The sequence below is a fragment of the Scophthalmus maximus genome, chromosome 6 (assembly GCF_022379125.1).
Source record: "Scophthalmus maximus strain ysfricsl-2021 chromosome 6, ASM2237912v1, whole genome shotgun sequence".
In the NCBI taxonomy this organism is placed as follows: domain Eukaryota; kingdom Metazoa; phylum Chordata; class Actinopteri; order Pleuronectiformes; family Scophthalmidae; genus Scophthalmus; species Scophthalmus maximus.
This window is the reverse complement of record NC_061520.1, coordinates 11,376,245-11,396,913: the sequence shown is the minus strand read 5'-3', so window position 1 is coordinate 11,396,913 and position 20,669 is coordinate 11,376,245. Positions and strand designations below refer to the sequence as shown.

Here is a 20,669-nt window from a genome sequence, read left to right as displayed (position 1 = left end):
AGGTGTTGAAAATAGATTTTCATATATGTATATATGACCCCTCTGATGAAGGTCACAAGTGTAAGTAAGACCCATTGTTATTAAGAATAACTTTTATTTCGCATTCAATCTACATTTAATCAAATTACAGTTGGTTGATAAAGTCTGAAACTGGGGCTTATTGCAATGTCTTAATTAATATCACCAAATACAAGTGTAATGTTTAAAATGAATCATTCAAAAGCATGTTTCTCTCACACACACACACGCACACACACACACACGCACACACACGCACACGCACACACACACACACACACACACACACACACACACACACACACAGTAGCGTCCGTCCCCAGCAGCCCAGCGTCTCTGTCACGTGACCGGGGCAGGAAGCGCTGTGCGACGGCGGAGGAGCGGTCGTTCCCCTCAGTGCAGCAGGTTCGTATCCTGTCAGCTCTTCTTCTACGTGCTCGGGTGTTCTGGTCGTCGCTCGGTCGTCCGATCCGATTCGGCGACACTATACGAGCGGATTCGACAAAAGCGGTTTGACCGAGTTGTTTGCGTGCGTTGTTGGAAGCGGAAGTGAAGTTTGAGTCAGTGAGCAGGTGAATCGTGGTTCATACACGCACGTCACTGCTCGTTGGTTCACTTCTGACAGCGACCTGAGGACACACACACCTGAAGACACACACACCTGAAGACACACACACACCCGAAGACACACACACACCCGAAGACACACACACACCCGAAGACACACACACACCTGAAGACACACACACCAGCAGACACACACACCCGATGACACACACACACCCGATGACACACACACACCTGAAGACACACACTCACCTGAGGACACACACACACCTGAGGACACACACACACCTGAAGACACACACACCTGAAGACACACACACCTGAAGACACACACACATGAAGAGCAACACGTGGGTAGAGGACAGACCCGGGTCGGGGGGTTCACACTCGATTCACTTCAAAGAGCTTTATTGTCATGACAGTTTAAATAACAAAGTTGGCCAGAACCCATTCTAATCTACTTTGTCTTTTAGTTTCTTCTTTCCAATGTTCCAGAATAGGTGTCTTTACATTGTGTTATGATTTGATTGACTCTGATTGGTGTTTGGAGAGCAGTGTTGTTGTTGTTGTTGTTGTTGTTGTTGTTGTTGTTGTTGTTGGCGGTGGGGTGTGTGTGTGTGTATTTTAGTTTAACCATGAACTTTATCATAAATAACTATAAATTGAGAATACAAATGCAACCAAAATACATTGAACTTATGACAAAACATTTATTTTACATGAAATGTAAACATTAATGCACATTTTAAAGGCTCAAATCAGTTGGCCGATGATATCGGTCGGGCTCCTAAAATATCGGCCGGTACGGATATGTCTGTGAAAGGTGAATATCGGCCAACCGATATATCGGTCAGGCTCTACAACATACAATAGCAGTGAATGAGTTATTTACATAAAGACCTCTCTCTCGCTGTCTGTATATATATATATATATATATATATATATATATATATATATATATATATATATATATATATGTACATATATGTGTGTGTGTGTGTATATATATATGTATGTATATAAATCCAGATAAAAAATATATAAGTGTGGACATTGAAAAAATGTACAGTCGAAGATAAATGTTCACATGAACATCGAACTCAAGGCTGATGACTTGATGATTGGTCACAGAGCAGTAAAGATGAATAGGCTCATCAGTTGAGTGATTCGTTTTGACACGGCCCAGCAGTTCTGTCTTTTTTTTACCTCAACCCTCGGCAACTGTGACAAATCTGGCTGCGGATATGCAAACGGCACACAGTCATATATCTGTAGTGTGTCACCAGCCATGACCAAAACTGCTCAGTCAGACAAGTCCTCCGTTGGACATGTGAGCAGTTTGCTTTGGCTCATGTGTTGGCAGCTTGGGGGGGAAAAAACAAAAAAAAACACCCCTAGGAAAACTCCTATAACCTCATCCAAATAAAAGATCAAATCAGGTGGTTGAGGCGTGACAGACTACAGGAGTGTGTGTGTGTGTGTGTGAAGATTACTCGAGAGTGATGTGTGATGGGCTGGGAGTGCTCCAAGTAAAAGAAAAAAACAGAAGATGCTCCTTTTTGTTTGTTTTGCTGTTATTTTTTCCACTCTATTTATGGCTAATTTGACGGCTGGATGAGCTGATTTGGAGTGTGAATATGATGCCTGGGAACATTTTCTGTGATAAAATGAAAACAGCATGTGACTGAGGAGGAATCATGCGTTGGAATAAACTATGAAATAATGTCAAAACCTTGACCCGTGTCTTTTAGGATGAAGTGCCACTTTGTCAATGCTGGTGGGGGAATCGAGGGCAACGTTTAAAATTTGAAAAACGTTATTTCATATGATTAAAAAAACTAAATCTAAATGTCTACCAGGTGAAAGTAAAGCGGAGCTGAAACAAAGCTGTTGTTGACATACGTGAGGACGTGGCCTTTGCTGTTTGCGTTTGCCTCTGTGCAAACACGATTGTGATACACAGGGATTCCAGATGTTACACTGTCACAACGTCAGCTTCATCTTGTGGGTGCGTGTTCGCCCTGTACAGTTCTTTTCAGTCAAAACAAAGTGTTTTGGGGTTCATAACACCCGCACATTTATTTTGTTTTTCATAAAACAAACGTCAGTGAAGATAGTGATGAAGATTCAACATATACATTGAGACACTGATTTTTAATAACACACCCACACTACTCACTACTTCTCTGGCTTCTCCATTTCGCTAAATTAAACATTTACGGTCATTGCAAAATCACCAATGTGTTGGTCGGAAATTTCCCAGTACTCAGACAACAGCAGAATTTCTTTGCTGGAAGCTCAACGCCCCTGAGCAAAGTGCAAACTGTGCTCGCCTGCTCCGCTGCAAGAAAGTCAGCGCTGCACGCATGATATTATCACTACAGCACATGATCGACTCTGAAGCGACCGGGGACAGAGACTCTGCTAAGTAATTAATTGCTCGTCTGTTTTTTGTCTGCGGAGATCTGGGTAGGTTCCCGTGTATTTACAGTTTACAGTGACTGCTGCTCACCTTCATAGTGTTCAAGTTATGTACCTGTTGTATCCCTTAGAGAATTAACTTTTTAAGTTTAGTTGTCATATGCTACATCAGTTTGCATGATTTCAATCTTGTCTGTCAAAGGGTTAGGGTTAGTCCCATTTCTGATGTTGTAGAAGAAAGAGTAGTGTCGTTATGATTGTTGAAGGTTTGTATCATGAGTGGGACTGCGTTCATTTCTCGGTTGCAGTGCTTCGGTTATGACGCGTTCATGAGGCAAAGTGAGAATGATTTCCATTTTATTTCAGAGGAGCTTTCGTGATTAATTTACTTTGATTAAAAGCATTTTGAGCTGAAAAGATAAGTTGATTATCCATTTTTTACTACAGGAAAGAATTAGGGGCTGGGCATAAGGGGAAAAAATGAGAGGAGGTAAATACATAGTATAGTCGAAATGTCGATTATTAATTCAGACTGATAAAGTTGGTAAAGTGGAGAATAAAGTCTGTTCCATCAAATCCCGTTAGAGGAGCAACTGACGGCTCTGTGAGCTGCCGCGGTTTCATCTTTCCAAGCTTGTGAGGGTTCTTCTATTCTATAGAGACGCAGTGTTCGGCACAATCTCTTCAAAGACTTTATTACTACACTCAGTTCATGTGCTGAAAGAACAATTTCCCCAAGACATATGCATTAACGTCAGTACTTTTGATATATCATTTCGACTTTATTCTTGATGTGCAAAATTAATAAAAACAATTCTGATTTAGTTCGACTTTACTCTCGGCATTTCAACTTTATTCTCGAAATACAAAAAAATACCCAAATACTCAACAGTATGTCAATTATAAATTATTATGATATTTGATTAAATGCTTTATCAAATGCCAAAGAAATTTGCAGATTCTAGCCTCTTAATTGTGAGGACATGTTGCAAAATCACTACTTTTTTTCCCCAGACATTTTTACAGATGGAACAAGGATTTGAGAATACAATCAAAAGCCTGGCAGTTGAAAATGAAAACAATCATTAGTTGCAGCACTACAAATATCTTTTTTTATGTATAAGGCCCACTGTCAATCATACATTTGGATTTAATGTGATTTCCGAGTTGCTTAATAATTACATGTAACGTCTTCTCATTGCTGTTTTCACTCAGGGGTTTGGACGGTTGAGACCAGAGCATGTTTGTGACGGTGTCCCTGCTCCTGGTCATTCTGTGTGTCCAGGGAGGACATGGAGAGGGGAGGGAAGAGGCGCAGAGACCCGGCCACGTCTCGGTGGTGATCGTGGGAGCCACCGGTGACCTGGCAAAGAAGTACCTGTGGAAGGGCTTCTTCCAGCTCTATGTTAACCAGGTCAGTCGTGGAAACACCTTCTCCTTCTATGGCGGAGGACAGTCGCCCGCTGACAAGGCCACGCCGCTCTTCTTTGAGATCCTGAAGGCGGTGTCGTGCCCAAAGGATGTGTCTCAGGAGCGCTGCGCTCTGCTGAAGGAGCAGTTCCTTCGACTCTCGCAGTATCGGCAGCTGAAAACCCTCGAGCACTACCAGGATCTGGCCAAGCGTATCGAGAAGCATCATCAGGACGAGGGGATGACGGAGGCCGGGAGGCTCTTCTACCTCTCAGTGCCTGCTTTTGCATACGCAGACATCGCTGATAAGATCAATAACAGCTGCAGGCCGACCGGCGGGGCGTGGTTGAGGGTGGTGCTGGAGAAACCTTTTGGGCACGACTTTGCGAGCGCTCAGGTCCTCGCGTCTCAGCTCGAGAGCTCGCTGAGGGAACAAGAAATGTACAGAATCGACCATTACCTGGGGAAGCAGGTAAGGACGTCCTCCACCGTGTGTGCCCCGTCGTCGGTGAATCTGTGATCAACGACGTTTGACTCCATGCTTTGTTTTTCTGCTTGTGTGGGAAGGTGATTGCAAAGATACTTCCATTCAGGATAGAAAACAAGAAGTTTCTGGATCCCATCTGGAACAGGCACCACATCGAGAGAGTGGAGATTGTGTTAAAGGAGACCCTGGATGTTAAAGGTGATTTAAAAATGCGTTAACACTGTTTCTTATTAACTTCGATAGATTTCCTAGGCCTCACGTGTTCACATCCTCTCTCGTCATTCTGTCGTCAAGGTCGCATTCCCTTTTACGACCAGTACGGGGTGATCAGGGACGTGATCCAGAACCACTTGACTGAGGTCATGATGCTGCTGACCATGAGGCTTCCCCTCAATCTGAGCAGCAGTGAGGAAGTCGCTCGGAACAAACTGCGGATCCTCAGTTCCGTGCTGCCCTTAGTGAAGACTCAGGCTGTGATTGGCCAGTACCGAGCGTACAAATCCGAGGTTCAGCAGGAACTGAACAAGACAAAAGGTCACATCAGTCTCACACCAACATTTGCAGGTGAGAACTTAAGACTTTCTTTTTAAAAATGATGATCTTATGTATTATTTAATATGGAGTCTGATGATCACCCTGTTTTTATGTGTCAGCTGTCTTGGCGCACATCGACGAGGCCCAGTATGAAGGCGTGCCAGTTCTCTTCATCTCAGGGAAGATGTTGGATGAGAGGGTGGGATATGCGCGCATACTTTTCAGGAATGACGTCTTCTGCCTTCAGAGCCACGACAGCGTCCACTGCAAACCCAAACAGATTGTTTTCCACTTCGGGCACGGCAGCCTTCGATATCCAGCCATTCTTGTGAGTAAGAATCTGTTCAAGCCAGTTTCAACGGACGGTGAGTGGAAGGAAGTGACAGAGCATTCCGATGTCAATGTTTTAGGTTTGCCCGTTTCAGACTATTATGTGCAAACACCAACAGAGCAGAGGGAGGCTTACGAAGAACTGATTCCTCACATCTTTGCTGGGCATAAGAATAGCTTCATTAGTACTGAAAACCTGCTGGCTTCCTGGGCCTTATGGACACCACTGCTCAATAGCCTCGACAGCTCTTTTCCCCTCATCTACCCCGGGGGTGCAGACAATGGGGACCTGTTGGACGTCCGTCTGACAGGGAAGGACATTAGCTACAGCAGTGAGGTGGTGATCATCAGCCCTGATCAGATGGGCGGGGCGTCAGCAAACGGTTTCCAAGTAATACAAGGCAAATTTCGCAATGCTGAAATGGTGTCTGCCTGGGCCGAGGAGCTGCTGGAGCAGCTCGCTGCAGATGTGCAGGAAGCAGCGGAGGCGGCCCTGCGTGAGAGTGGTGTTTTCCATCTCGCCCTCTCCGGTGGGTCCACGCCCCTGGCTCTGTTCCACAGGTTGGCCCTGCACCACTTCTCCTTCCCCTGGAGGGACACCCACGTGTGGATGGTGGACGAGCGCTGCGTGCCGCTGACCGAACCCGAGTCGAACTTCAACGCGCTGCACAACCACCTATTGCAACACGTGAGAATACCGTACTTCAACATCCACCCCATGCCCGTGCAGCTCAACCATCGTCTTTGTGTGGAGGAGGACAGAGGAGCACAGCTGTATGAGAAAGAGCTCGGCAAGTTGGTCAATGGCTCCAGCTTCCACTTCGTGCTGCTGGGAGCCGGTTATGACGGCCACACGGCCTCTCTGTTCCCCGGTGCCGAGGTGGGTGAACTTGGGGAGAGTCTGGTGGCGCTCACTGAGAGCCCCGCCAAACCGCACCAGCGCATGAGCCTCACATTCAGCGCCATCAACCGAGCCCACAGAGTCGCTCTGTTAGTGATGGGCAAAGGCAAACACGAGCTGATCACCCAGCTCAGCCGAGTCCAGGACAACCAAGGCAAATGGCCTGTCACTGGGGTGAAGCCTGCGCCTGGCAGACTTGTGTGGTACATAGACTATGATGCACTTTTAGGATAGGGATTATAATCCCAATTCCCAATCACACCGCTGCTTTAATTCAACTGCTGGTTTGACGAGGACCAGTTGTTTTACATGTTTTAGCTTATTAATGACTAATCACATATACTGATTGTTACTGCTGCATTTCTTTAAAGCTGGCCAGGGTTTTTAATTTCCAACCATCCAGCCAATTATAGTCCACAGACCTGAACTTTAATCAAAATTAAAACAAATCCACTGTCATTGGCAGCAGAAAACAGTTAAAAAAACAGCCCCCTGGTGTTGGATTCATTTTCTTTATGTTTAACTTTGAATTGAGTTGGGCAATAAAAGTTAACACCCAGTCGTCATCCTCCTTGTAAGACATATTTAAAGCCATACAAAACTAACAACAGCTGTTTTCAGATATGAAACCCCGGAAAATAGAGTCCAGACACCGGACCACAGCACCCATTCATAATATATATGAATAATCTGTTGGATGCCAAATCTTAAAAAAACAAACATGTTAACCGAGGTCCCAGTTTCATGCGATACCCAATTAACCACATTGGCTTTTTGAAACTTCAGGAATCAACTTTGTGAGTTTCCCACTGAACTATTATTTTTCTTTTTTTGTGTGTGTAACAAAGGCCATCATATCTTTACGACCTTGGTTTTGCGTGCAGCAGCTGCTGTTGGAGGTTGGACCAGCCTTTAGGGCTTACTCGTAAGTGACCAAAGACCAAAGGCTGAGACCAAAAGAAGGAGAAATTCCTCCACAGGCAGGAATGTGAAGTATTTGTGATTAATAGTTAATGGGTTAAAAACAACAGGTATGGTCCTTTTTTATTGAAAGTTAAAACATCAGTTGAATATCTTTCCGTGTGTGTGACCGTGTGAAGGGACTATGCAGACTGTTATTGGTTCATGGTGAGATGAGTGAAAATCTAGTTTACAGAGTGAAGGGTGCTTATTAAAACCCAGGGTGTTTTTTTGTTTGAATTATATCACATCTCAGGAGAATTTGTAAATTTTTAGATAAGCAGTTTACAGGATGATCGACACTTCTTTATAATATGTTTCACATATTTAAGCTTTGAGTCAGTTCAACGGTGTGTGGGATTATGTGGTTTTCTTTTCAAGGTTCATTTATATACTTGAGTCTGAAAGAGTTATTATTGTGCCTGTGTTTGATCCATAGATAAAACACTGAAGTGTGATGACAAGTATATATTTACACAATGTTTTTACTATACACTGTAAGCGGAGCAATGCCGAGCATCACACTGGCACCAGGTGACCCACAGGATGATGAGTTTATTTCCCAACATATGATTGTATTTGCTGTGTTTTGATTCTCTTTCCATAACATTATAATTTTCCATTCCTTTTGGTTACACATTGATTTGAGGTGAATACATAAAAACTAAAATTGGGTCAAACAACTCTGCACAGGGTTGTGATTTTTTTCCAGTTAATTTCATACAGTAGGGCGGTTTCCCAGTTTCAAATATTATATTTTGAATAAATATTACAACCTGTCAATTTTATAGCTTCATCAATGTAAAGAATTTCCTTTTATTTTTCCTGCTATAATTGTTATATGTAGCTGTATTTTTCAAATTGGATAAATGTCCTGTATACATACAGTATTTCACATCTGTGTTTTTAAATGTATAATCATACATTTATAACTAAACACTGAATCTGCTCTGTAGATTACATATATATTATTACCCATCAACAAATAAAAGCGAAGTTATCGATAGTCAAGACAAACACCTGCTTTGTGAGATTAAGTCATTTTCCCTTTTTTTGTTTGTTCCCATGGTTTAGAGTTACCACTTCTGTTGACATGGAAACCGCATGAAATCTTAATATGTGCAGTCTCGGGTGTCAACGTGGGACAGCTGGGCTGTTTTTTATCTGACATTGTTCCCGCTCAGGTCCGTCACAGGCTGCCCCCTCGCCAGCCAGAGTCCTCCTCTCACCATGAAAAACCCTGAACGAGACACAAGCAGGTGTAATTCCGTCGAAATGGAATAGTCTGTGTGTGAGCGGTCAGGTGCGCGGCGGTGTGTGTGTGTACATTTATTCACCTGTGCTGAAAATGGAGGCCGCCGTTAGAACGAGAGACGTGTAGTAGAGCTCTGGTGTCGTGTTGGCCTGTGAATACCCACATGTAACTTATCGAGATGCAATTTCTCCGTGGGACCCTAATAAGCATCAGCGCTATACCGTCATTCTCTTACACATGCTGCGGCTGTCAGGGTCAGGATGGCGGTACACAGTCCCTGTCCACACGACAGCAGCCCGAACATGTGGTAGGACGCCCACAAGCTCTGAGGAACTGGGTCCAACAAGGTGAAGATCACTGAAAAACCTATCAAGGGGACAAGTTATATCAATACACGTAATGTCAAATACTGTGTATGCGTGTGTTCTTCAAAAGCTGTCTGATCTGATTGGGTTTACCTGAAGCAATAAAGGACAAGGCAATGGAGGCTGACAGGTTGTTCAGAAGAGGCTGCCTGCAGTATCTGGACGACTTGGGCCTGAGGAGGAGGAGGAGGAGACATTAATGCCACGTTCAGTCTCTTGAACAAATGCCCTGTGGCCTCTTTAGTTTGATGCCATCGCCTCTGTCCTAGTTACCTTGTCAAGACGTAGAACTGGGGAACCAGAACAACTGCTATGAACACTGCATTGAGTATTTGACTGCAAATAGACCATTAATAAAAGCAATTGAACACCTTGAAATGAGACCGTCTGAATCAAGCAAAAACAATAAACAAATGGTATTTTTGCATTCAAAACAGAAATGTGAATAACTATGCTAAAAAAAATAACTGCACTTACAATTTTAACCTCTTATTCCTTGGTATCCATCTGCTGCCATGATAGGCCATGAAGATTAGCATGTAGAGAAACATGGATGTGACACATCCAGGCGGACGTGTGCTGTGACTGTGGCAGGCGCTCCGCATGTGAGCAGGAGGAAGGATTATATTTCACGCTGCACAAGCGGCCTTTCCTCCACATTGTATTCCTTAAGGGATAAAGGGATTCTGCACAGAATTTTTAGCTCCAAGATTAGGTTACGTTTTTAGACTGAGCTGCTTTTAAACAAACCAGAACAGGCAGTAAAGGTGCAGTGTTTTAATTTGATTAAAGAATAACATCCTGCTCTGCATATGGAGGCTTTTGTCTTAACAGGAACAGAATAGTTTCCTCGTCTATGTAAAAAAAAAAAGTTCTGTTCCACCCTCCAGTGCTCCTCCTGTGTGTGTGTGTGTGTGTGTGTGTGTGTGTTTGTGTGTGTGTGTGTGTGTGTGTGTGTGTGTGTGTGTGTGTGTGTGTGTGTGTGTGTGTGTGTGTGTGTGTGTGTGTGTGTGTGTGTGTGTGTGTGTTTTTTGCAAAACTGACTACAGCCTGCAACACATCACCTCTGCCCCACATTGACACACAATAAAACATCCCAACCCAAGGTCTTATAATCTGCTCACTCCTGATTCCCGTGCCTGTTGAGTCTTCCTGGGAGTCACAACAACATCCAAGATGCCCGTCGACTACAGTGGGACATGGAACCTTGTCAGCAATGTCAATTTTGAGGGATACATGGTTGCGCTTGGTAAGCGTCAGTGCTTCTTTTAACAAATTTGCAATAGTGTTAACTTAAATGTTTAGTAATGACGAGTGAAGTCCATGTGTTTATAACTCGTCTGAATAAGATCTTTCCTCAGCATCCTCTATGTTGAATGGATGGAAAAGATCTTGATTTAGAAGTCGGCACCATGTTCCAATGTTACTCTACAGGTCAAAACTGAATATAAGCTATTCTCTAACCAGAGCATGGTGGACGTGAGATCAAGGAAAGCTCAGCATGAATTTGCAAAAAGTTCTAACCATGTCGTTTTTTACATGCAGGCATCGACATTGTCACACGCAAGATTGCCGCGCTGTTGAAGCCTCAGAAGGTGATTGAGCAAGATGGAGAATGTTTCACCATCATGACTTCCACTACTCTCAGAAATTACGAGTGCTCGTTCAAAATTGGAGAAGAGTACAGAGAGGTGACGACAGGGATGGACAACCGGACATGCCAGGTAAAAACTCAAACAAACTGTTTTCCTCGTAGTCTTAGCCCTGGTATGGAATGCTGCTGCTGTCACTATCACAGAGCACAAAAAACAATAAAAGCTAACTGCTTATATCCCAAACACATGAGTGTAGTTTTCTGTTTTTTCTTTCTCCATCAGACGGTGGTCACCTGGGAAAATGATAAGCTGGTGTGTGTTCAAAAAGGAAAGAAGAAGAACAGGGGTTGGACGCACTGGATTCAGGGAGATGAGCTTCATTTGGTATAAATCTCATCCTTATGACCCAGGATGTGTACTGTAGGATGCCTACTAGTAACACCAGTGGAAAGTCTCACAGCTTCATGTGTTTTCTCTTTTCAGGAACTTACCTGTGAGGACTCAGTCTGCAAGCAAATATATAAAAGGACTGTGTGATTTATTGTGCCTACGATTGTTGATATCAGCTAAAACAATTTCTGACTCAAGAGAAATTCAATTACTGTATTTGTATTAAATCATTATGCTAAACTGTTAGCGGTGGAAGAAGTAGTTGAATGCTTTAGTACAAGTACAAATGTAAAAGTATTGCATTCAAAATGCTGGGTAAGTAAAAATGACAAAAGTATTGATGTACTTGGTGCAAATGATCTGTTCTGTATAATAAATACACCTGAGTGATATATTATTTGTTGTATTATATTTTCGCATCAATGTGAATAATGTGTTAAATTGCCACTACTACTACTACTACAATAATAACGATAATAATAATATATTGAGTGCTTTTCAGGAACCCAAATAATAATGATGATGATGACAACGACGACAACGATGATGATGATGATGACAATAATATACCAGATTATATTAATATTCTGATTTACATATTGTTTGGTACGGAAGTTGCCCGGCATATTTAAAGTACATTTCTAAGTACACATTTGAAACACATTGTGTGTACATTTGTAGCTCCTAAAGTACAGTAAAGGAGCAAATGTACTTACTTACTTTGCACCATTAACCACAGTGTCTCGTTTGATTTTTGGTTCGTGTTGTAGTACTTCCTCCAGACCACAAGGTGGTGGTATACAACCTGCACATGACAATCAGGAAACAAACTCATGAGTTCCGCGGGATTTTTGTTTTTCTACAACAAACAGTTTGAGCTGTGCGTCTCTCCCTCCTAGATGAGTGTTGTTTTCTCAGTCCTACTCGGACTTTGAGAGCTCTCCGCACCTCCCATCGGCTCCGTCACTTAATCGCGGTCCTCGTCGTGTAACGACCGTGTGTTTCTGTTCTGTTTTGTTTGGGCGGTTGGTCAGATTTCCTCACAAGAAAATGTCAGCTGATCAAGACGAGACGCGCCAGGTAAGAACCGACCGTGTTTAGACACAGACGTCGTTTTAACTCTGGGCTGAGGGGGAGACCGGAGTGAGGAAGCCCATTCACTCACGACGTGGGAAAAGATCGATTCATTTATCTGATTTACGCATCCATCACTCTGCCCCCCCTCCTGTACAGGGACCTCAGACTGACAGTTTGAATCTCTTTGTGTTGGTCTTAAGTCTCTTGGGTGAAGTTTTGTAGTCTTTTAACTGAGCTCAGTGACCTTCAAGTTATTTCATATGAGGTTATTTCTTACAGAGGTTCCGGCCCAGGTGCCCCTGACCCCCTGACCCCCTCCTGGACCTGTGGCCCCGTGGCCCCATGGGTTCAGATCACATCATTTGATTAATTATACCAACAGGAGGAATTATTATATACCACACACAGCCGGGACGAACTCACCATTATGTAATATAAATGATTTTAGAAATGGTTTGTTAGGTGACCTTATTATAGACCTCCTTTATTAGGTCTTATATCAACATCTCATTGGGTGAACACTGACGGGTGTAAACACTCCCATCCCCGTGCTGCAGTGTGAGGCGCCACGTTGACTTCTTCTCTCATCTGATGTGGCGTGTTGGATTTCAGAGGCTGAAGGCAGCGGTGCACTTCACCGTGGGTCGTCTGTGTCAGAAGCTGGGAGAGAACCACCGGAGGGTGTTCAGTCGACAAGCCATCGCGGCGATAGCCGAGACGACATTCAGACAGTGTGGTGGGTGTGAGCACACGTACCGGCTCAGTCCAGTCCTGTGTACGCTATCACAAACATGCAGCACATTAAATATATACTAAAACTCATAGAGATACTGCTGTGAAGTACTCAGCTCCAACTTATCAAGTAAGATAGTTTTAGGTTTGTTCAGTAAAACCATAAAAGCCTTAGGTAAAAAGTTTATTTGCCAATGAAAGGTAACTTAAAAATTACTTCTTATTAATGGCTTATAACTTATGTATACATAATAAGTAAATGATTAACTACTAATTTAGCAAATAATCATGTTTTTTTTATAGAGCCTTAATAAATAGTGGCCTTTCAGAAAGTGGTACTCGTAGTAGTATAATACAAACAACCAACAGATCCAGTCACTTGAGTCAAATGAGTAGCCAGGTTATTGTGTACATACTGTACGTACATGTTTCAATATATGTCTTATTTTGTCACTGTCAGAGAGGTTGGTTTACTCTTCAGGTCACATTCAGTGTTGTTACATGAATTGGATGATATTAATCATTGCAATGTTCTTTTTTGTATTGATTAACCCCATTTCTCAATACCGAGTTTACTTTTTTCTAAAACTTTAACACAGTTCACATCCGCATCAAGCTCATTACAACAGCTACATCCAGAAAGCCCCACTGTAACCAAAGACCTTCATCAATGTCGCAGCATTACCTCATTCTGCTGTTACTCCGCTTCTCACCTTGTCTATTGAAGCCAAAAATGTCGTCCCAAACAGTAAAAAACACAGAAAAGACTCGGTCACTCAAAACAATGTCCTGATTATTAGAGTATACAGACATAATGTCAATATGCTTCGTATATATTTGAGACTTTTTGCAGAGTAATTCCAAAATTCACAAAATAAAAATGAATGCAAAAGGCAAAAAAAGCATGATATATTCACCATACACATGTAAGGATAAATACTGCCGTAATTTACAGATATACAATATATATATTTATGATATACAATGATTAATTATGCCCTCCGTCCCCGATAGTGTCCTCTCCGTCTCCTAACCACTCTTCCCTCCCTGTGTCTGGTTTGGTCCATGTTTACATGCAAAATATTAAGTCGAAGATGCAGAATGTTGACTGAAAAAACATGGCGATTAGTGTTGTGATGTATAAAGTGTTTTTAACGTGTGCAAACTGGGTTGTGAAGTTGCTGAAGCGGAGTTTATCCAGTTTACTCCACAGACTGCTGTGGTGCCGACTTCATTGAGAAACTAGCATTGCAACTACTGATTGGTTATTTATTAATCCGTCACTTATTTCCTCAGTTTATTGATTAGTCACTAGGTTAATAAAATGACAGAAAATCATGAGAAAATATTAATCCCAAGTCTAAAGTGACATCTTCAAATGTCCAGAAGCCAAGCATAGTTTATTATAATAGACAATAAAATATACAGAAAATAGAAATGACCAACATGAGATGCCTAAACCAGTGAATTCGGGTTCATTTTTTAAAAAGACAAATTATCTATAATTTAATCATCTGTAAAAGCTGTAATATTCTGACCATTATAATTGCCTTGGGTCAGTTGAAAATTAACATGCAGCTTTGACTTTCCCTCAGATATATTTGCCAAGGACCTGGAGGCATTTGCAAGGTGAGAATAATTTTTTTGGAGATCGGTTTTACGCTGTACCTTTTAAATCAGCCAAAACACCTGGTGAGGTATTCTGTCCTTGTATAACCTCTTTTATATAATAATCTCCTTTTCAGGCATGCCAAAAGAAGCACAGTGTCTACAGAAGATGTAAAGCTCGTAGCCCGGCGCAGTACTGCATTGGTGAGTTATTTCCTCAGAACTGACAAAGGAAATAATGTAACTTTGGTCGTGTGCGCCCCCTGCATTTACTGACCAAGTAAAAATTAAGCTTACTCGGGCTAGTCAATGTAGGTTACTCCAACAAAAATATTGCAGCTTAATCCCAAAAATATTTTTTTACCGTTAATGTGTATAGATATTCTACAGACAGCAAACTGAAGGTTTAATTTGTCTTTATTCATTTCAGTCCATCTACATACAAAATAAAAGTGAGGAACTGAACCAGGAGCAGAGGGAATTGAAAAAGAAGAATACAGGGAAGAGGAAGAGCAGAGACACGGAGGAGGAAAGCAGAGAATAAAGGACAAGACACAGGCAGACCTGCAGTGTCTCACTTTGAGCTCAACATTCAAATAAACATGAAGGCTGACTAATACATGACAGTAAGTTGAGTGTCATCAAAAGTGCCAGTCATTCTTTCAAGCAGTAGTTCAATGTTTCTTCACTAAATAACTGTTACCTGTTCAGGGACCTGCAGCGTCAGGTTAAAGTGCATTTGGCACTGGTTTGACGAAGGAAAATTATCATGTATTAACAAGTTTATTTTGTTAATGCATTGCCAGAATTTCACTATTAAGTCTAAAAATGACTTAATAATAATTTAATAAAAAAAGACTTGGACCGCAATTGTCTACCTTGCATGTTTGTCCTGCGTAAGAATGTCAATTTCATGCCTTTCTACACTCAGGGAAACCTTGACACAGTTAAGACTGTCAGTTAAACTATCAACAATGTTCAAGGCCGTCTAAAGAAGACCCCCCCCCCCCATCAAGAACTTCTAGAAGTCTAACTTCAAATGGATCTGCGAATAATAGGATCATTCACTGACAAGCCATTAGAATCAGCAAAAAGACAGGTACTACCCCATGTCATGTCTGAGAAGGCCACACACTGAAAGTGTTGGAACTTCCGTCTTCGTCCTTCAGAACGGACTTCAGTCAGGGTTCAAACGGAGACCTCGACCAGCAGAGCCCAAGGTCCCTAGATATGTGAATCGAATTAGATTTGTTTTTTAAATTTGACAAAATCGACTCAAGTAGTATCAACTAAGCATCTATTCAAATGAACTTTATTAGAGAACTCCCTTCATTTGACATTTTTAAACACCTCACAAACAACGAGAGCTACTGGGAACCATTGGACACACCACTCCACGTTCGCACACAAATCACTCGCGTCCCCCAGAGTCTTCAGCAGGTGTCATCCACAGCAAGTACACACTTACAGATCAGTTCAAAAACATGAAAGCACACACCATACAGCATTCAAATCAGATAATATAAGCAATACAAATATTCATCACAACATTCCACTACATTTTGATAATTCTGCACTTGATCGACATACTTAAAGAGTAAGGAAAAACTTGCAAAGATTAAAAAAAAGGAAAAATCTTGAAGTTCTAATTAAAGAATGTCCATGTTAGGGGAGACGCTCGTCGCATCCGCAGCTTCCACTCACACACTCAAAAAGCAGTCAACTTGGGCTCTTTCACCGCACAACCAGTCCGTTTCACGCGTCTCTCCGTTCGCTCACTCATCGCTTCACTCTTCGCCACAAGCCATCCTCAATCGCACTCATCAGTTCTTAAAATGTCAGTTGCGCAGTTCTTTCCATTTAAAAGTGGATAAAAGTGAAAACACCCACCGTCTCTTAGAACATGCGGAGTGAAGCCGTTCTTTGATGACATAGCATTTACAGGTGGGAAGAGGGAGAATGATACCGATATCACCCCAAGAATGCTGCCAAAGAGGAGAATCCTCGCGGGAAAATGGAAGAGAGATGAACTGCAGAAGAGATTTCAATGAAGGCTTTTCCACAGAACTTGACTGCAAATAAAGTTGCACTTAAAACATTTAGGTTTCAACCAGATTCTTCCAAATGCAAGATTGCCTTTTAAGTTGATGACAAAGCCGGATAATGGTGAACCGGAAACATTCATGCATCTTTTTTCTTTTTTAAAAAATGGTTATATCACATTTCACAATGCATGCATTAGAGAATCCAGTTGAAATGGATACAAACAAACAAGACATCAAAAATAGCACTTTAGTCGGACATCCTGGTAAACAATTCACTTCAACACTTTCTAAATTAAATCTTTAGCTTTTTTTCCAAATGTACAAAACATCTTCCACAAAAGTGTTAAGTTTTCAGATACGCATTAACACCAGAAAAACATTTTTTTTTGAAAAGACTCATCTTTCTCACAATACTTACCATACAAACACTTAACTTACATACCCCACCCAGATGACTTTGACTCCATACTTGACCCAAAACCTGAGCTAAACCCACTACCACTAGTCGTCGAGTTTGACCCCGTTCCCCAGCCGAGACTGGCTGAGCTGGTGCCGTAGTTGCTGTTGCCTGTACTGAAAGACTGACTCTGGTCCCTGCTAGAGCTTGTTCCACTGGAGGTGCTGCCTGAGGTCGACGTCTGCTGCTGGCTAGCTAACATACCCATCATCCCCCAACTACTCTGCAGGGCAGCCTGAGCGGCAGCCATCATGGCAGGGTTCAGACTGAAGGAACCGAAATTAGCCAGACTACTGTTACTGCTACTCCCTAACCCACTACGGCTGCTACCAAACGCCTGCGCTCCAAAACCATTCCCAAACCGCGTTGCGCGGTCAAACTGCCTATTGCCATGTTTGGGCTCAGCATTTGAGATGTGAACGCTGACACCTTTGATAATTAGGTCCTCTCCACAGAGAGACTGGGCAACCTGTGAGGGGAGAAGACACAAATTTAGGTCATCTCGACATGCGTAAAACTAAAACAAGAAGCAAATTATCAATGCACTCCATACTATACCTGATCATCTCCAAATGTGACGAAGGCAAAAGCACGGAATGGCTTGGGAATGAAGACATCTGTGACTTCTCCATACTGCATAAAGAACTGCCGTAGGTCGTCTGTGGTCATGTCTTCTGTGCAACGGCCAACAAAAACTTTGCGGCTCCTCAGTGGCTCATCTGGACCTTGCTGTAACCAAAAGGACTAAAATTAAAGAAAATGCCCCCGTTATATAGTGTGAGGTTGTCAACAGTGTTCATAATGTGTGGGTAGATGCGTGGACATTACCATATCTACCTTCGAGTTCGGGAGCTTGCAGTCGCACCATCTCCCGTCGATCATGTGACGCTGGGAGACCACCTTTTCTTGACAATCGTACTCTGTGAACCTCACAAAGCCAAATCCTTTTGAGTTTCCAGTTTTGGCATCTCGTTTTACCTGGAGGATGAACAAAAAAAAGGATTATCTATAGTCACTACATACAAACCACAGCAACTTAAACTTTTATCAATGTTACTTAAGTTATACCTGAACCATGATGACTTCTCCAAATGTACTAAAGTAGTCTTTCAGGTCCTGCTCAGTCGTTTTCCAAGGTAGACCCAGTACAATCAGGTCCGATGTCTTCATATCCCCTCTCTTCATTTTCACTGCAGAAGAGGCATCTATCTCTTCCATTTTTCTTTTGTTGTCTAAAACATAAGAGGGAAAATCATCAATATCTCAACCTGGCAGTCATGAGATGTGATGCTCCCCTCCCCACTCAGACTTTATAAAAATTCCAAAGAATACAAAAGCGTTATGGTCATTTTCAAAACTGTAGTTGGTAGCCCTAGTTGATTATACGACATCACACTTGGGATTATCTTTCATCTATTCTGATCAACCATTTTATCTATGTTACTTATTATACAGATAATTACCATCACATCTCGGTATGATTAAATACAGTTCATCAACAACATTGCTGTGAACACAAGCTAAATAAACATCAACGGTTTTGACATAACGTGACTGCAATGAAGTTCAACGTTAAATATTGCAGAATACTTTAAACATTTAAAAATCCATAAACAATGCAAATTTCCACTGCAACGGAACCAATGTAGGATATCAATTTTGAGGCCAACTTATTAAAGGCATGAGTATTTTTTTCTCTCCTCAACCATATGTATGGCAGTGCTTTCTAGCAGTATATTAAAATGTTTCCTAATAATTCAAATAAATATGCATTAATCATGACCTGGGTGTGCAGCAGTAAGTGCATGGATCAACTTATTTCCCCATAACTAAGATCTGCATATGGCCTCTCAAACCAATGTTCCGTTGCTTCTTTCTGAGAGCGTTCAGCGGCCCAGAGAGCAGCTGTGTGGGCGTGTCCGAACTACATGTCAGGTCATTCCCATTCATCTTCAGTGCGCTGCCGCTACATCATGAATTATAAATAACATTACCTCTGGCCACCTGTTCGGATTAGAGCGTTGCAGCCAGATTAAATGTTTACGTTACAAAGCACCAATATCTTACCCTTTGGATAGTTCACGACATACACGACGTTGCCCCATCCGTTCTCTGGTGCGTGCAGGACCCCCTCCACCAGACGGACCCCCCGCATGCACTGTGACACGGGGCTCCTGAAGCGCAGGCCGCACGCCCCGGGGAACTGAGCTGCCACGGTTGAGAGTAGGACAGTGCCGTCATCCTCGGACGGGATCTCCATGGGTTCTTCGTTCTCCTCCTCCGCTACTCGAATGTACACTTCGGCCATTTTGCCCGATGACAAGAGCGTCCCGCTTTGATCGGCTCTGTGCTAAAGCTAGCAGCTAGCTCCCCGCTTGTCCACAAACGCGGCTAACGTTAGCCGATGTTGCTAACCGGACCGAGTCGGTCAGGATAAGTGCTTTGTCGCGTTCGAAACCAAGACCCGCGGTGACAAACGTGTCCGATTGATTTAATTTAATTTAAAACTGTTTCATAAATGATCTTTTCTCCAGACGGAACGAACACGCGCGCATCGGCCTCGCGGCTCCTTTGTTCGCTGGGACGACGGGGATCTGCGTCGTCAACACCGGACGAGGACCGTTCAAACGTGACCTAAAGGAAAGTGCGCACCGTCGCCACGCAAACGTGTCCGTCGAAAGGGCTTCGTCGGCGTTCGCGAGCACAGGCTGGAGAAGTTGTTCACTTTAGACGAATCGCTCGCCTCGCCCCGAAGAAAAGTAGATTTTAAGGTAATTTTCAACACGAGGTGGAAAAAAGAACGAAGGCGCCGAGCGGAGGGGCCTACAAAGATGGCGTTGTCAAACCAACGGAGCTACGTCATTAGTTTGGACGGTTTCATTTCAGGGCAAAGCATGTCGTAAATAAAGGCACTAAATCAGTCCTCAGCATAACACACATTCAAATTACGAAATACCCATTTGTTATTGTACAGAGTGCAATAAAACCAAGCCAATTGTAACGTTGTAACGAAATTAATTTCAGTTTGCGACAAACCCCCCCCCCCGCGCGACGGACCCCACGTCAGGTACTTGGTACGTCCCGTCCATCCACGACAGCAGCTTCAGTCAGTTGCTATGTTGGTAAATACGTTGTCAGAGAAATGGAGACGGCGTTGCGCTGTGCACACTCTTGAAATATAGATGCACAGAGCTTATTCTGTGATGATGAATGGCACTAATGCATGTTTTGATTTTAAAGATTTTGTCTTCAATTGATAACATTTGTGTTTTTACCTCTTGGGTACTTGGGTACCCGCTTGAGTGTCATCACCGAAGTCCATGTCGACATTCATCATCTGTCTGGCAAAAAAAAAAGAAAGCTCCCCCAAAGAGCCTGTCACTAAAGTCTATAGCGATCTTTTGTTTTATGCATTTCAACATATATGGTACGATAATGAGTATATTCAGAAGCAGGTGGTGTATGTGAGACTGACCCACAATAACTACCCACATGTACCCGATAATGTAGGACCAA

At 42.7% G+C, this 20,669-nt stretch overlaps 5 protein-coding genes across 11 annotated transcripts; 3 read left to right on the top strand and 2 right to left on the bottom strand.

Moving 5' to 3' along the window:
• Positions 1–338: 338 nt before the first annotated feature.
• h6pd (hexose-6-phosphate dehydrogenase (glucose 1-dehydrogenase)) lies at positions 339–8,652 on the top strand. 3 transcript variants are annotated; one of them, XM_035632679.2, is made up of 5 exons: positions 339–423; positions 4,223–4,889; positions 4,985–5,102; positions 5,199–5,468; positions 5,558–8,652. In XM_035632679.2, the coding sequence occupies exons 2-5, from the start codon at positions 4,248–4,250 to the stop codon at positions 6,901–6,903; spliced, it is 2,376 nt and encodes a 791-aa protein (XP_035488572.2). In that variant the 5' UTR covers positions 339–423; positions 4,223–4,247; the 3' UTR covers positions 6,904–8,652. The 3 variants fall into 3 exon arrangements, with proteins under 3 accessions (XP_035488572.2, XP_035488571.2, XP_035488573.2); XM_035632678.2 differs by lacking the exon at positions 339–423 and adding an exon at positions 2,920–3,055; XM_035632680.2 differs by lacking the exon at positions 339–423 and adding an exon at positions 2,932–3,014.
• A 95-nt stretch (positions 8,653–8,747) lies between these two features.
• Positions 8,748–9,854, bottom strand: LOC118309987. The gene is made up of 6 exons (XM_035632690.2): positions 9,727–9,854; positions 9,523–9,585; positions 9,343–9,422; positions 9,120–9,250; positions 8,967–9,033; positions 8,748–8,869 (listed from the first exon to the last, which is right to left on the bottom strand). The coding sequence occupies exons 1-6, from the start codon at positions 9,852–9,854 to the stop codon at positions 8,790–8,792; spliced, it is 549 nt and encodes a 182-aa protein (XP_035488583.2). The 3' UTR covers positions 8,748–8,789.
• Positions 9,855–10,341: 487 nt separating this feature from the next.
• On the top strand, positions 10,342–11,639 carry rbp7b (retinol binding protein 7b, cellular). Its single transcript, XM_035632696.1, has 4 exons — positions 10,342–10,498; positions 10,795–10,973; positions 11,127–11,228; positions 11,328–11,639. The coding sequence occupies exons 1-4, from the start codon at positions 10,426–10,428 to the stop codon at positions 11,379–11,381; spliced, it is 408 nt and encodes a 135-aa protein (XP_035488589.1). The 5' UTR covers positions 10,342–10,425; the 3' UTR covers positions 11,382–11,639.
• A 412-nt stretch (positions 11,640–12,051) lies between these two features.
• Positions 12,052–15,660, top strand: cenps (centromere protein S). Of its 2 annotated transcripts, none has more exons than XM_035632699.2 (5): positions 12,052–12,314; positions 12,869–13,047; positions 14,639–14,672; positions 14,789–14,855; positions 15,082–15,660. In XM_035632699.2, exons 2-5 carry the CDS (start codon positions 12,903–12,905, stop codon positions 15,193–15,195), a joined length of 360 nt encoding a protein of 119 aa, XP_035488592.1. In that variant the 5' UTR covers positions 12,052–12,314; positions 12,869–12,902; the 3' UTR covers positions 15,196–15,660. The 2 variants fall into 2 exon arrangements, with proteins under 2 accessions (XP_035488592.1, XP_035488591.1); XM_035632698.2 differs by having other exon boundaries at positions 12,054–12,314; positions 12,924–13,047.
• Positions 15,661–15,947: 287 nt separating this feature from the next.
• Positions 15,948–20,001, bottom strand: tardbpb (TAR DNA binding protein b). 4 transcript variants are annotated; one of them, XM_035632681.2, is made up of 5 exons: positions 19,221–20,001; positions 18,222–18,385; positions 17,982–18,131; positions 17,712–17,897; positions 15,948–17,622 (listed from the first exon to the last, which is right to left on the bottom strand). In XM_035632681.2, exons 1-5 carry the CDS (start codon positions 19,459–19,461, stop codon positions 17,131–17,133), a joined length of 1,233 nt encoding a protein of 410 aa, XP_035488574.1. In that variant the 5' UTR covers positions 19,462–20,001; the 3' UTR covers positions 15,948–17,130. The 4 variants fall into 4 exon arrangements, with proteins under 4 accessions (XP_035488574.1, XP_035488576.1, XP_035488575.1 ...); XM_035632683.2 differs by having other exon boundaries at positions 17,712–17,882; XM_035632682.2 differs by having other exon boundaries at positions 17,991–18,131.
• Between the last annotated feature and the right edge of the window lie 668 nt (positions 20,002–20,669).